Consider the following 16,408-nt stretch of genomic DNA (forward strand, 5'->3'; position numbering starts at 1 on the left):
TATCATCTCTGACATCACTAATTAATATGTTAACCTCTTTCTGTTTATCATCTCTGACATCATTAAGTAACATGTTAACCTCTCCTGGTGCTTCTACACCTGCATTGCTTGCTGTTTGGGGTTTTAGGCTGGGTTTCTGTACAGCACTTTGGGATATCAGCTGATGTACGAAGGGCTATATAAATACATTTGATTTGATTTGATTTAACCTCTCCTTTATCATCTCTGACATCACTAATTAACATGTTAACCTCTCCTTTATCATCTCTGACATCACTAAGTAACATGTTAACCTCTCCTTTATCATCTCTGACATCACTAATTAACATGTTAACCTCTCCTTTATCATCTCTGACATCACTAAGTAACATGTTAACCTCTCCTTTATCATCTCTGACATCACTAAGTAACATGTTAACCTCTCCTTTATCATCTCTGACATCACTAAGTAATGTTTTAACATCTCCTTAATCATCTCTGACATCACTAAGTAATATGTTAACCTCTCCTTTATCATCTCTGACATCACTAAGTAACATGTTAACCTCTCACTTATCATCTCTGACATCACTAATTAACATGTTAACCTCTCCTTTATCATCTCTGACATCACTAAGTAACATGTTAACCTCTCCTTTATCATCTCTGACATCACTAAGTAATATGTTAACCTCTTTCTGTTTATCATCTCTGACATCACTAAGTAATGTTTTACCCTCTCTACTCTGCAGGATTTAAGTAATAAGGACATGAAGCGGGACCTGTATATTGTTTCACAAGTCATCAGAACCGGTAAGCTACTCTTTCTCAGATGTTCAATCGGCGTGTCTCAAATGGCACCATATTCCCAATGTAGTGCATACATTTTGAGCCCCATGGGCCTTGGCCAAAAGTAGTGTACTTTATACTGTAAGGAACAAGGTGCCATTTTTGGGACACAGTAATAATGTAATTTGGTGTCCGTGAAGCAGAACACAGAGACAGTAAAGCAGTATGCTGTTTGTGTTTCTTAATTTGAGGAAATGAGCTCGGGTCACCTGCTGTGTCCCCAGCATCTCAAGTGTTGTGTATCTCTGCATGCACTTTGTCATCTCTCTGGCTGGCTCTAAAGGCTCTGTTTCTCCCTCTATCATACGTTTTCTAGTCCTACATCTACCTTTAAATTCAATGTTTTATACAAAAAGCATTCGGAGTAATCCGTCCCACTGGTTCTCTTCCTCTGTTAATTAATATATTTTTTTAACTCCAGTATCTTTGTACAGTTCTTACTCTAGCTGATTGTTTTACAGATCTACAGATGCCGAATAATAATTTGACCCAGTTTCTTACAGCAGAAGAATTATCCTGCAACAACAGGAAATGTGAATTATTATCTGGATTATAATTAATGGATGTTTTTTTTTTGTAAGGGTTGCTATATTTTTTGTTAGGGCAAATCAATTCTGAAATTTCAAAAATGGAAATTACAAACTTCAGAAGCTTTTTTAATAGTGCTGAACGATTAGTGTTTTTTGAGGTCGGTTTGGTTACGGTTCGATTAAAAAAAATGCATTATTAAGGTTTTCAATTTAGTTTTTTACATTAAATGCACGTTGCATTATGTGGGTTGAATGCTGTAACTACACAGACTAAAACAATACAAGTCCCATGATGGTAGTGACTGTCCATTACTGTTCATCACTTATTAGCCATCATTTATTCACATTACTTTAACAAAATATTTCAGTTGTTGTTGATATTACATTTGTTTGATTTGATTTGTTAGGATCTCAATTTAGCCCACGCTAATGACGACCTCTAGACTTATTGGGGTCTGACACATAAGGAACAGACATTTAAAAACATTAACATGTAGTGTGTACATCTATCAGTTACACGTGTCAGTACATACACACAAAAAGTAGGACACGTCAGTACACACAACAAGTAGGTGATACGTCAGTACACACAACCAGTAGGTCACACGTCAGTACACACAACCAGTAGGTCACACGTCAGAACATACACACAACCAGTAGGTCACATGTCAGTACATACACACAACCAGTAGGTCACATGTCAGTACATACACACAACCAGTAGGTCACATGTCAGTACATACACACAACCAGTAGGTCACACGTCAGTACACACAACCAGTAGGTCACACGTCAGTACACACAACCAGTAGGTCACACGTCAGTACACACAACCAGTAGGTCACACGTCAGAACATACACACAACCAGTAGGTCACATGTCAGTACATACACACAACCAGTAGGTCACATGTCAGTACATACACACAACCAGTAGGTCACATGTCAGTACATACACACAACCAGTAGGTCACACGTCAGTACACACAACCAGTAGGTCACACGTCAGTACACACAACCAGTAGGTCACACGTCAGTACATACACACAACCAGTAGGTCACACGTCAGTACATACACACAACCAGTAGGTCACATGTCAGTACATACACACAACAAGTAGGTCACATGTCAGTACATACACACAACCAGTAGGTCACATGTCAGTACATACACACAACCAGTAGGTCACATGTCAGTACATACACACAACCAGTAGGTCACATGTCAGTACATACACACAACCAGTAGGTCACACGTCAGTACATACACACAACCAGTAGGTCACATGGGGGAAAGGCGTTGTGCCGTGAGGTGTTGCTTTATTTGTTTTTAAAACCAGGTTAACTGTTCACTTACTGTATATGAGATGGAAGGGAGTTCCATGCAATCATGGCTCTGTATGTTTCCTTGAATTTGTTCTGGACCTGGTGGGACTTTGAAAAGACCCCCTGGTGACATGTCTGGTGGGGTACGTGTGTGTATCAGCGCTGTGTGTAAGTTGACTATGCAAAAACTTGGATTTTCCAGCACATTAATTTTTCTTATAAAAACAAGAACTGACGCAGTCAGTTTCTCCTCAACTCTTATCAAGAGAGACTGCCATGCATGGTATTAATATTAGCCCTCTGATTGCAATGAAGAGCAAGACATGCTGCTCTGTTCTGGGCCAGCTGCAGCTTAACGAGGTCTTTCTTTGCAGCACTCGACCACACGACTGGACAATAATCAAGATAAAAGAAACCTAGAGCCTGCAGGACTTTCTTTGTGTCAAAAAAGCAGAGCATCTTTTTATTACGGACAGACCTCTCCCCATCTTTACAACCATTGGATCTATACAGTGCCTTGGAAAGTATTCAGACCCCTTGACCTTTTCCACATTTTGTTACGTTAAAGCTTTATTCTAAAAATGGATTTAAAAAAATCCTCAGCAATCTACACACAATAATGACAAAGCAAAAACAGGTTTCATAGAACAAAAGCAAGCCACGATGTCGAAGGAATTGTGTCGAGGCACAGATCTGAGGAAGGTTACCGAAAAATGTCTGCAGCATTGAAGGTCCCCAAGAACACAGTGGCCTCCATCATTCCTAAATGGAAGAGGTTTGGAACCACCAAGACTCTTCCTAGAGCTGGCTACCCGGCCAAACTGAGCAATCGGCTGAGAAGAGCCTTGGTCAGGAAGGTGACCAAGAACTCGATTGTCACTCTGGCAGAGCTCCAGAGTTCCTCTGTGGAGATGGGAGAACCTTCCAGAAGGACAACCATCTCTGCAGCACTCCACCAATTAGGCCTTTACGGTAGATTGGCCAGACGGAAGCCACTCCTCAGTAAAAGGCACATGACAGCCCGCTTGGAGTTTGCCAAAAGGCACCTAAAGACTCTCAGACCATGAGAAACAAGATTCTCTGGTCTGATGAAACCAAGATTGAACTCTTTGGCCTAAATGCCAAGCGTCACATCTGGAGGAAACCTGGCATGATCCCTACGGTGAGGCATGGTGGCGGCAGCATCATGCTGTGGGGATGTTTTCCACCATCCCTACGGTGAAGCATGGTAGTGGCAGCATCATGCTGTGGGGATGTTTTCCACCATCCCTACGGTGAAGCATGGTAGTGGCAGCATCATGCTGTGGGACTGAACCTTTGACTACCAAGTGTTACGTCTGGAGGATACCTGGCACCATCCCTACAGTGAAGCGTGGTGGTGACAGCATCATGCTGTGGGGATGTTTTTCAGTGGAAGGGACTGGGAGACTAGTCAAGATTGAGGAACAGATGAACAACTCAAAGTACAGAGAGATCCTTGATGAAAACCTGCTCCAGAGTGCTCAGGACCTCAGACTGTGACAAAGGTTCTCCTTCCAACAGGATAACGACACTAAGCACACAGCCAAGACAACGTGGGAGTGGCTTTGGGACAAGTCTCTGAATGTTCTTGAGTGGCCCAGCCAGAGTCTGGACTTGAACCCTATCGAAAATCTCTGGAGAGACCTGAAAATAGCTGTGCAGCCACTCTCCCATCCAACCTGACAGAGCTTTAGAGGATATACAAAGAAGAATGGGAGAAACTCTCCAAATACAGGTGTGCCAAACTTGTAGCGTCATACCCAAGATAACTCGAGGCTGTAATCGCTGCCAATGGTGCTTCAACAAATTACTGTAATATTTGATTATTATTGTCATTATGGGGTATTGTGTGTAGATTGATGAGGACAAAAAAGAAACAATTTTATACATTTCAGAACAAGGCTGTAACCTAACAAAATGTAGAAAAACGTCAAGGTGTCTGAATACTTTCTGAATGCACTGTATGTTTAGACTATGACAGTTTACAGTCTACGGTAACACCAAGTTATTTAGTCTCCTCAACAGCCATTCATTAACATATTCAGCTGAGGTCTAGAACTTAGGGAATCATTTGTGCAAAATACAATGCTCTTAGTTTTAGAGATGTTCAGGACCAGTGTATTACTGGCCACCCATTCCAAAACAGACTGCAACTCTTTGTTAAGGGTTTTAAGTTACTTCCTTAGCTGTGGTTGCTGGTGCATATATGGTTGAATCATCAGCATACATGGACACACATGATTTGTTTATTGCCATTGGAATGTCATTGGTAAAAATTTTAACTTAAACAACAAAAGAGTAGAGGGCCTAGAGAGCTTCCCTGCAGTACACCAAACTTTACATGTTTGACATTAGAGAAGATTCCATTAAAGAAAGCCCTCTCTCAGTTCTATTAGATAGATACTGTAGCTCTGAATCCATGATATGGCAGAGGTTGAAAAGCCATACCACATGAGTTTTCTCAATAACAATTTATGGTCAATAATATCAAAGGCTGCACTGAAATCTAACAGTACAGCTCCCACGATCTTCTTATTATCAATTTCTTTCAACCAATCATCAGTCATTTGTGTCAGTGCAGTACATTGTGAGTGCCCTTCTCTATAAGCATGCTGAAAGTCTGTTGTTAATTTGTTTATAGAAAAATAGCATTGTATTTGGTCAAACACAATTTCTTTCAGCAGTTTGCTTAGAGCTGATGGCAGGCTGATAGGTCTGCTGTTAGAATGAGTAAATGCCTTTCCTCTGGGCTTAGATTAAATATATGACAGATAGGAGTGGCTATAGAGTCAGCTACCATCCTCAGTAGCTTTCCATCTATGTTGTCAGGTTTGTCTTTATTGATAGATAACAATACTTTTTCCAACTCTCCCACACTAACTTTATGAAATTAAAATTTACAGTGCTTTTCTTTCATTATTTTGTTTTATGCAGGAATATGATGGCTCACTGTTCATTGTTGGAATTTCCTGCCTAAGTTTGCCCACTTTGCCAATGAAGTAATCCTCAAAATAATTGGTCACATCAAATGGTTTTGTGATGAATAAGCCATCTGATTCGATGAAAGATTTGTCCTTGAATTTGTCTTTCTGCCCATAATTTCATTTAAAATACTCCAAAGCTTTTTTTTCCCATCATTCTTTATATCTTTATGTTCTTGGATTCATAATACAGTTTATTCTTCCTTTTGTTGAGTTTAGTCTCATCATTTCTGAATTTGCAGTAAGTCAGATGTGCAGCCAGACTTATTAGCCAGTCCTTTGATGATGTTATTATTTAATTCCAAGTCATCATCTCATCTCTACAGAGCTGCTGTTTTAAAATAATCACTATTTTAGTAGTTCTTCAATGTAAATAAGACATCATTTTATGACAGCTGAATACCAATATCAATCACTTAGATCGTGTATTTTCAGGTAGAGATACATCTGCTTTTTATCCCTCTTTCTCGTGGATTTAAAAAAAAAAACAATATAATGGAATTCAAATAATTGAATACTTCAGTCAATTAGTTTAATTTTGGTTAATCAGCACTACTTTTTCAACATCACTACAAGTTTGCATTTCCTGCTGTGCAGGAAAACTCCTGAGACAACAGGATGATCAAATTAACATCCAGTATCTGTAGTCCCTGTTTAGGGCTACTCTCAGAATCTCACAAAGTTTTTCTGCTACTGTCTGCTCAGATCCAGGTGACATTTAGACTATGGTAGACAGACAGACAGACAGACACACAGACACACACACACACACACACACACACACAGGCAGACTAACTGCGGTGACCACAGAGCAGTTGTTGCCACTGCTGTGTGTTCTGTGTTCCCCTTCAAACCTTCAGACAGGACTATTAATGGTGTACACACACCTTCAGACAGGACTATCCATGGTATACACACACGGCATAGTTATGTTTGTTTGTCTAGCTACATTGTTTCATAGCTAGCATATTCACACAGGGTTGTTTACATGTGAGTGTATCATTGTCATGGTATGGTATGATGTGATTGTGATAAGGTCTCTCGCTCTCTCTCTCTGTGTGTGTGTATGTGTGTGCGTGTGTGTGTGTGTGCGTGCGTGTGCGCGCGTGCGTGTGCGCATGTGTGTGTGCGCGCGCAGGTCGGATGCTGCTGAATGACTCTAAGAAGGGTCCTCCTCACGTCCAGTACAGAAGACCATACGGCTGTGCAGTGCTGGCCATGAGCGATATACTACAGACCATCTCAGAACTAAAGGAGGAGAAGGACTTCGTTCTCAAAGTCTACACGTGAGTAGCATACACACACATACTTGCACCCACACATGAGCATACATTATGCATACACACACACACACACACACATTCGGACACACACACACACACATTCGGACACACACACACACACATTGCGCATGCTATATATATATATCTATATAGCCAGTATTGTCTTTTTAAACATGCTCCAGTCACATCCTGATAGCCAGTCCACCATTAGACTCAGACATATTAGAATAGGAAACAAACCCTTGTAATACTGAATGCCGATGCAATATTCCCCATCAGCAATGAACAACTAATGATGAACTCCTTCTGGCCATAGAGAATAGAGAAATCAACGTATTAACATTGTAAAGTGATTATGCCCTATGTTAAACCAAAATGGTTGCATTTGTAAGGCTTTTGTCTTTGGAAAAATACAATCACAACAGAAATGGTTATGTCTTGCTCTGTTGGGCTCATTAGGCCCTTGTGTTTTCCCCTATCACACAGTCTTAATGTGTTTACTATGGAAATGAAGCAGAAGTTGAATGCTGATCGAGTCAGAATTCAAGAAACACTACTTGCTGTTAATGTTTCATTCTCCTTACTAATTTTCCACAAGTGAAATTGAACCCGACTGTTAATGCGTTAAGGTTATGTTAGCACGCTGTAATAAATGTTGATATATGTGTCCGACCGCTTCGATTCGGTTTTATATATTTATATTTGAAAATAGTTTTTTTTTTATACATCAAATCAAATCAAATCAAATTGATTTATATAGCCCTTCGTACATCAGCTGATATCTCAAAGTGCTGTACAGAAACCCAGCCTAAAACCCCAAACAGCAAGCAATGCAGGTGTAGAAGCACGGTGGCTAGGAAAATCTCCCTAGAAAGGCCAAAACCTAGGAAGGAACCTAGAGAGGAACCAGGCTATGTGGGCTGGCCAGTCCTCTTCTGGCTGTGCCGGGTGGAGATTATAACAGAACATGACCAAGATGTTCAAATGTTCATAAATGACCAGTATGGTCCAATATTGGATAAAGGTTTTAGACTCAGACCCAGAAAATTGTATATAATACATTGCAGTTGAGGAACATTCTGCTTTGAAAGTTGATAAACTTGTAAACCACACTTTTGAGAAAATAGCCCTTGAATGTTTTGGTACACCTACACGAGAGCTCTTCTTTGTCTACACCCTTGATGGCTGATGTTATATCTTTCGAAAACAGTGCGGTAGATAGGACTATCAACACATATCGAGCAGCTCACGTTTATAGACAGAAGCACGCTGCATGACAGACCAATCCAAAACTCATCTCCCAGCATGTCCAGTCCATCCATTATCTCAGCCAATCATGGCTGACTTTTTAAATGGCTAAACCAACTGGGCTCGTAATTTACGGATAAAATACAATTTTGTCATTAAGGTGAAAGGTGAAAGTTCATATGTTCTGAAGGCATTTTCTGCAAAAAAAAAACGCTCAAATGCCTCTCCTCCGTGCGACATACGCCTAGCTAATAGATACAATTGTTTGATCTGTTGATTGAGGTATTGATTGATTTAATAATTGATTGATTTAACTCTAATTTAAGCAGAGATGTTCAAAACATTTTTCTACTGTATTTTTTAACTACAGTTGAAGTCGGAAGTTTACATAGCCAAATACTTTTTTTTTTTACTATTTTTTTCACAATTCCTGACATTTAATCCTAGTAGAAATTCCCTGTCTTAGGTCAGTTATGATCACCACTTTTATTTTAAGAATGTGAAATGTCAGGATAATAGTAGAGAGTGTCATGGCTGTTGAAAGACCAAGGTGCAGCGTTGTGAGCGTACATGTTCCTTCATGTAGGCTATAGTGCCAACAAACAAAGACAACTTCTCACACAGAAAGGAGGGAAAAGGGCTCCCTAAGTATGGTTCCCAATCAGAGACAACGATAGACAGCTGTCCCTGATTGAGAACCATACCCGGCCAAAACATAGAAACACTAAATCATAGAAAACGAAACCTAGAATGCCCACCCCAAATCACACCCTGACCAAACCAAATAGAGACATGAAAAGGATCTCTAAAGTTAGGGCGTGACAGAGAGAGTGATTTATTTCAGCTTTTATTTCTTTCATCACATTCCCAGTGGGTCAGAAGTTTACATACACTCAATTAGTATTTAGTAGCATTGCTTTTAAATTGTTTACCTTGGGTCAAACGTTTTGGGTAGCCTTCCACAAGCTTCCCACAATAAGTTGGGTGAATTTTGGCCCATTCCTCCTGACAGAGCTGGTGTAACTGAGTCAGGTTTGTAGGCCTCCCTGCTCGCACATGCTTTTTCAGTTCTGCCCACAAATAGAATTGAGGTCAGGGCTTTGTGATGTCCACTCCAATACCTTGACTTTGTTGTCCTTATGCCATTTTGCCACAACATTTGAAGTATGCTTGGTGTCATTGTCCATTTGGAAGACCCATTTGCGACCAAACTTTAACTTCCTGACCGATGTCTTGAGATGTTGCTTCAATATATCCACATAACTTCCCTTCCTCATGATGCCATCGATTTCGTGCACCAGTCCCTCCTGCAGAAAAGCACCCAGAACATGATGCTGCCACCCCCGTGCTCCCCCCACGGTTGGGATGTTGTTCTTCGGCTTGTAAGCCTCCCCCTTTTTCCTCCAAACATCACGATGGTCATTATGGCCAAACAGTTATATTTTTGCTTCATCAGACCAGAGGACATTTCTCCAAAAAGTACAAACTTTGTCCCCATGTGCAGTTGCAAACCGTAGTCTGGCTTTTTTATGGCGGTTTTGGAGCAGTGGCTTCTTACTGAGTTGTTTGACGGCTGTGTGGTCCCATAAATAAATAAGAAAGAACGAGCTTTAATCTGTCTGTAAATAATTGTTGGAAAAATTACCTGTGTCATGTGTCATGCACAAAGTAGATGTCCTAACTGACTTGCCAAAACTAAAGTTTGTTCACAAGAAATTTGTGGGAGTGGTTGAAAAACGAGATTTAATGGCTCCAACCTAAGTGTATGTAAACTTCCGACTTCAACTGTAGATGTCGTCTAAAGTTCTGGTTTAGACAGTTTTAAAACAAATATGACAGTCAATCCTTGAAGAAAATCCCTCATATTCAACATCATAGCCCTGTGGAGAATTGCAGAGACTTCCAGAACAGACGAGACCAGAACAGGTTGAATATTTTGTTACCATTGGCACCAAAAGGGATTGGATCAGAGCAGGGGTTGGCAATGAAGTGATTATGCTGGCTAGGAGCTAATCAGCTGAAATGGACTGGAGGGAGTTCTGGACTGTAGTTGCTGTGGTTCTGTGGCAGTCAGGTGAGAGGTATCACAGTCTCTCTCTTGCTCTCGCTTTCTCGTGCGCTCTCTCTCCCATGTGCTCTCTCATGTGCTCTCTCTCTGTCTCTCTCTCGATCTCAATTTCTGTCTCGATCTCTTTTTATTTCTCTCTTGGTATTTCTCAATCCTCCCCTCTCTCTTTTTTCCCTCTCTCTTTCTGTCATTTCGGTCATCTCAATTAAATGAGTCTCTCTCTCTCTCTTTCTGTCTCTCTCTCTCTGTTTCCTTTCTCGATCTCTGATTGTCAAATGTCAGGTTCTACGTTGTTGACGAGTCTTGTCTTCTTGTTGGGTATTTGGATGAGCCCAGATGTTTTATTGGTCAGAACACAGGTGGATATTGTCTCTGTGGTGGGTGTCTTGTTTAGATAAGCAGATTCTCTCAGGAGGCAGTGGATATTGTCTGGGTATTAGGATGAGATATCCTTGGAGATGCTTGGAGACTGGCCCCTGTACTGTCTGGGTATTATGATGAGGTAACCTTGGAGATGCTTGGAGACGGGCCCCTGTACTGTCTGGGTATTAGGATGAGGTAACCTTGGAGATCCTTGGAGACAGGCTCTGTGCTGTCTGGGTATTAGGATGAGGTAACCTTGGAGATCCTTAGAGGCAGGCTCTGTGCTGTCTGGGTATTAGGATGAGGTAACCTTGGAGATCCTTGGAGACAGGCTCTGTGCTGTCTGGGTATTAGGATGAGGTAACCTTGGAGATCCTTAGAGGCAGGCTCTGTGCTGTCTGGGTATTAGGATGAGGTAACCTTGGAGATCCTTGGAGACAGGCTCTGTGCTGTCTGGGTATTAGGATGAGGTAACCTTGGAGATCCTTAGAGACAGGCTCTGTGCTGTCTGGGTATAGGATGAGGTAACCTTGGAGATCCTTAAAGACAGGCTCTGTGCTGTCTGGGTATTAGGATGAGGTATCCTTCGAGATGCTTGGAGATGGGCTCTGTGCTGTCTGGGTATTAGGATGAGGTAACCTTGGAGATGCTTGGAGACGGGCTCTGTGCTGTCTGGGTATTAGGATGAGGTAACCTTGGAGATCCTTGGAGACAGGCTCTGTGCTGTCTGGGTATTAGGATGAGGTAACCTTGGAGATCCTTGGAGACAGGCTCTGTGCTGTCTGGGTATTAGGATGAGGTAACCTTGGAGATCCTTGGAGACAGGCTCTGTGCTGTCTGGGTATTAGGATGAGGTAACCTTGGAGATCCTTAGAGACAGGCTCTGTGCTGTCTGGGTATTAGGATGAGGTAACCTTGGAGATCCTTGGAGACAGGCTCTGTGCTGTCTGGGTATTAGGATGAGGTAACCTTGGAGATCCTTGGAGACAGGCTCTGTGCTGTCTGGGTATTAGGATGAGGTAACCTTGGAGATCCTTGGAGACAGGCTCTGTGCTGTCTGGGTATTAGGATGAGGTAACCTTGGAGATCCTTGGAGACAGGCTCTGTGCTGTCTGGGTATTAGGATGAGGTAACCTTGGAGATCCTTGGAGACATTTTAAAAGGATCAAAATATTTAAAAGGTTCATTTTATGCATGGTTACTCAAGAGTACAGAAAGCACCTCCTTATCCAAACAGCAAGGCTGCCCACGACAGCTGAAACAGAGCATTACCTAGTCAACAGCATTGTCCTACTTTTTATCAGGCCCACAATCTGGAAGCAATGTACTACAATCCTGTGTACGTGGCAGAGACTGACCAATATCAGCACCACCAGCTAGCACCTCCCTCCCAGGCTGTCCCAGCGTGACACGAGGGGCTGGTAAAGGTCTGATCCATGTAGCTGTCCAATGAGCAGCCCACTTCCACAATAAGCACCTCCACCTGAATTTGGCCACACAGGAAAGCCCCTCAGCATCAACATCACACCAGCTTCCTGTTACACCAGAATGTGCACACACACACACACACACACACACACACACACACACACACACACACACACACACACACACACACACACACACACACACACACTGACCCACCGAGCCCATACCCAGCATGCCCTCGTTCACACTTTTATCCACTCTGCTGCTTTTCAATAAGGTGTAAGTGATCCTTTCCAGAGTGCTGTGCAGCACATCCACCAGCCCAGGGCTCTTAGTGGGACATATCCATATCAGGTCATGGAGAAGAGTGGCCGTGCGTGCGTGCGTGTGTGTGTGTGTGTGTGTGTGTGTGTGTGTGTGTGTGTGTGTGTGTGTGTGTGTGTGTGTGTGTGTGTGTGTGTGTGTGTGTGTGTGTGTGTGTGTGTGTGTGTGTGTGTGTGTGCGTGTGTGTGTGTGTGTGTGTGTTGATGAGGTATGGGGAGACAGGGAACTAGAGACCAGCTAGAAGACAGAGAGAGACAGACATGCAGACTAGCAGGCAGACAGACAGACAGAGATAGACAGACAGGCAGACAGACAGACAGACAGACAGACAGGCAGACAGATAGGCAGACAGGGACACAGACAGGCAGGCAAACACAGATAGGCAGACTGCAGGGATATAGCTAGCTAGCAGGATCTCACTCACTCATTAACTGCAGTAGTATTGGACAGGGACAGATAATGATGCTGAATACTGCAGTAGTATTGGACAGGGACAGATCATAATGCTGAATACTGCAGTAGTATTGGACAGGGACAGATCATAATGCTATGTGGATGAATTAGCTAGTAGATTGGTTACAAAATACTGTATCTGTCGCTATGTGGATGAATTTCCTAGTACAGTGGTTATAATATACTGTAGTTATGTGGATGAATTCGCTAGTAGAGTGGTTATAATATACTGTAGTTATGTGGATGAATTAGCTAGTAGAGTGGCTATAATATACTGTAGGTATGTGGATGAATTAGCTAGTAGAGTGGCTATAATATACTGTAGTTATGTGGATGAATTAGCTAGTAGAGTGGCTATAATATACTGTAGTTATGTGGATGAATTAGCTAGTAGAGTGGCTATAATATACTGTAGTTATGTGGATGAATTAGCTAGTAGAGTGGCTATAATATACTGTAGTTATGTGGATGAATTAGCTAGTAGAGTGGTTATAATATACTGTAGTTATGTGGATGAATTAGCTAGTAGAGGGGCTATAATATACTATAGTTATGTGGATGAATTAGCTAGTAGAGTGGCTATAATATACTGTAGTTATGTGGATGAATTAGCTAGTAGAGTGGTTATAATATACTGTAGTTATGTGGATGAATTAGCTAGTAGAGTGGCTATAATATACTGTAGTTATGTGGATGAATTAGCTAGTAGAGTGGTTATAATATACTGTAGTTATGTGGATGAATTAGCTAGTAGAGTGGTTATAATATACTGTAGTTATGTGGATGAATTAGCTAGTAGAGTGGCTATAATATACTGTAGGTATGTGGATGAATTAGCTAGTAGAGTGGCTATAATATACTGTAGTTATGTGGATGAATTAGCTAGTAGAGTGGCTATAATATGCTGTAGTTATGTGGATGAATTAGCTAGTAGAGTGGCTATAATATACTGTAGTTATGTGGATGAATTAGCTAGTAGAGTGGCTATAATATACTGTAGGTATGTGGATGAATTAGCTAGTAGAGTGGCTATAATATACTGTAGTTATGTGGATGAATTAGCTAGTAGAGTGGCTATAATATACTGTAGTTATGTGGATGAATTAGCTAGTAGAGTGGCTATAATATACTGTAGTTATGTGGATGAATTAGCTAGTAGAGTGGCTATAATATACTGTAGTTATGTGGATGAATTAGCTAGTAGAGTGGTTATAATATACTGTAGGTATGTGGATGAATTAGCTAGTAGAGTGGCTATAATATACTGTAGTTATGTGGATGAATTAGCTAGTAGAGTGGCTATAATATACTGTAGTTATGTGGATGAATTAGCTAGTAGAGTGGCTATAATATACTGTAGTTATGTGGATGAATTAGCTAGTAGAGTGGCTATAATATACTGTAGTTATGTGGATGAATTAGCTAGTAGAGTGGCTATAATATACTGTAGGTATGTGGATGAATTAGCTAGTAGAGTGGCTATAATATACTGTAGGTATGTGGATGAATTAGCTAGTAGAGTGGCTATAATATACTGTAGGTATGTGGATGAATTAGCTAGTAGAGTGGCTATAATATACTGTAGGTATGTGGATGAATTAGCTAGTAGAGTGGCTATAATATACTGTAGGTATGTGGATGAACTAGCTAGTAGAGTGGCTATAATATACTGTAGGTATGTGGATGAATTAGCTAGTAGAGTGACTATAATATACTGTAGGTATGTGGATGAATTAGCTAGTTGAGTGGCTATAATATACTGTTGTTATGTGGATGAATTAGCTAGTAGAGTGGCTATAATATACTGTAGGTATGTGGATGAATTAGCTAGTAGAGTGGCTATAATATACTGTAGGTATGTGGATGAATTAGCTAGTAGAGTGGCTATAATATACTGTAGGTATGTGGATGAATTAGCTAGTAGAGTGGCTATAATATACTGTAGGTATGTGGATGAATTAGCTAGTAGAGTGGCTATAATATACTGTAGGTATGTGGATGAACTAGCTAGTAGAGTGGCTATAATATACTGTAGGTATGTGGATGAATTAGCTAGTAGAGTGGCTATAATATACTGTAGGTATGTGGATGAATTAGCTAGTAGAGTGGCTATAATATACTGTTGTTATGTGGATGAATTAGCTAGTAGAGTGGCTATAATATACTGTAGTTATGTGGATGAATTAGCTAGTAGAGTGGCTATAATATACTGTAGTTATGTGGATGAATTAGCTAGTAGAGTGGCTATAATATACTGTAGGTATGTGGATGAATTAGCTAGTAGTGTGGTTATAATATACTGTAGTTATGTGGATGAATTAGCTAGTAGAGTGGCTATAATATACTGTATTTATGTGGATGAATTAGCTAGTAGAGTGGCTATAATATACTGTAGTTATATGGATGAATTAGCTAGTAGAGTGGCTATAATATACTGTAGTTATGTGGATGAATTAGCTAGTAGAGTGGCTATAATATACTGTAGTTATGTGGATGAATTAGCTAGTAGAGTGGCTATAATATACTGTAGGTATGTGGATGAATTAGCTAGTAGAGTGGCTATAATATACTGTAGTTATGTGGATGAATTAGCTAGTAGAGTGACTATAATATACTGTAGTTATGTGGATGAATTAGCTAGTAGAGTGGCTATAATATACTGTAGTTATGTGGATGAATTAGCTAGTAGAGTGGCTATAATATACTGTAGGTATGTGGATGAATTAGCTAGTAGAGTGACTATAATATACTGTAGTTATGTGGATGAATTAGCTAGTAGAGTGGCTATAATATACTGTAGTTATGTGGATGAATTAGCTAGGTTTCCCTGTAAGTACAGTATTTTGAAAACGTTGACCTTGCCTAATCTTTGGATTTATGTCATGTTTTGTATGTTTAGTAGATTGTCCCTCATACCGGAAACATGATGTTCCACAGTCATTGTGCTGTAAGTCATAGACGGCCTTTATATCAGCCTTCAGATAGAAAACAAGCAGCAGTTAGGACAGAACAGAAAAACAGCCAAGTAGAGAGGGATAAAATGGTAGTGAAGCCCAGGAGAAGCAGACATATCTGGACTGTATGAGCATCACATCGGCAGACTGGCTCTCAGTACAGAGAGGACCTCTAGTGGGGGCAAGGCAAGGAGAGCTCTGCAGCATGGGTGGAGTAGAACAGAACAGGGTAGAACACAGTAGAGTTGAATAGAATAAATACACAAGGAGAGCTCTGCAGACTGGATGGAATAGAACAGAACAGGGTAGAACACAGTAGAGTTGAATAGAATAGATCTGCAGACTGGAAAAAATAGTATAGAGTAGAGGAGAACAGAATAGAATATAACAGAACAGAGCAGAACAGAACAGAATAGAACAGAACAGAATAGAACAGAATAGAACAGAACAGAATAGAACAGAATAGAACAGAATAGAACAGAACAGAATAGAACAGAATAGAACAGAACAGAATAGAACAGAATAGAACAGAACAGAACAGAATAGAACAGAACAGAACAGAATAGAGCAGATTTGAATAGAACAGAACAGAATAGAGCAGA

The 16,408-nt window shown here is 40.7% G+C and overlaps 1 protein-coding gene across 14 annotated transcripts in view; it reads left to right on the top strand.

Moving 5' to 3' along the window:
- LOC109883449 (dedicator of cytokinesis protein 3) overlaps window positions 1–16,408 on the top strand; it is a 150,269-nt gene that overhangs the window by 16,409 nt on the left and 117,452 nt on the right. For all 14 annotated transcript variants that reach the window (XM_031825738.1, XM_031825741.1, XM_031825740.1 and 11 more), the window contains exons 5-6: window positions 732–792; window positions 6,824–6,971. In XM_031825738.1, the coding sequence (XP_031681598.1) occupies window positions 732–792; window positions 6,824–6,971 (209 nt within the window). The remainder of the gene's footprint in view (window positions 1–731; window positions 793–6,823; window positions 6,972–16,408) is intronic.

The sequence above is a fragment of the Oncorhynchus kisutch genome, linkage group LG5 (genome assembly GCF_002021735.2).
Source record: "Oncorhynchus kisutch isolate 150728-3 linkage group LG5, Okis_V2, whole genome shotgun sequence".
Classification (NCBI taxonomy): Eukaryota; Metazoa; Chordata; class Actinopteri; order Salmoniformes; family Salmonidae; genus Oncorhynchus; species Oncorhynchus kisutch.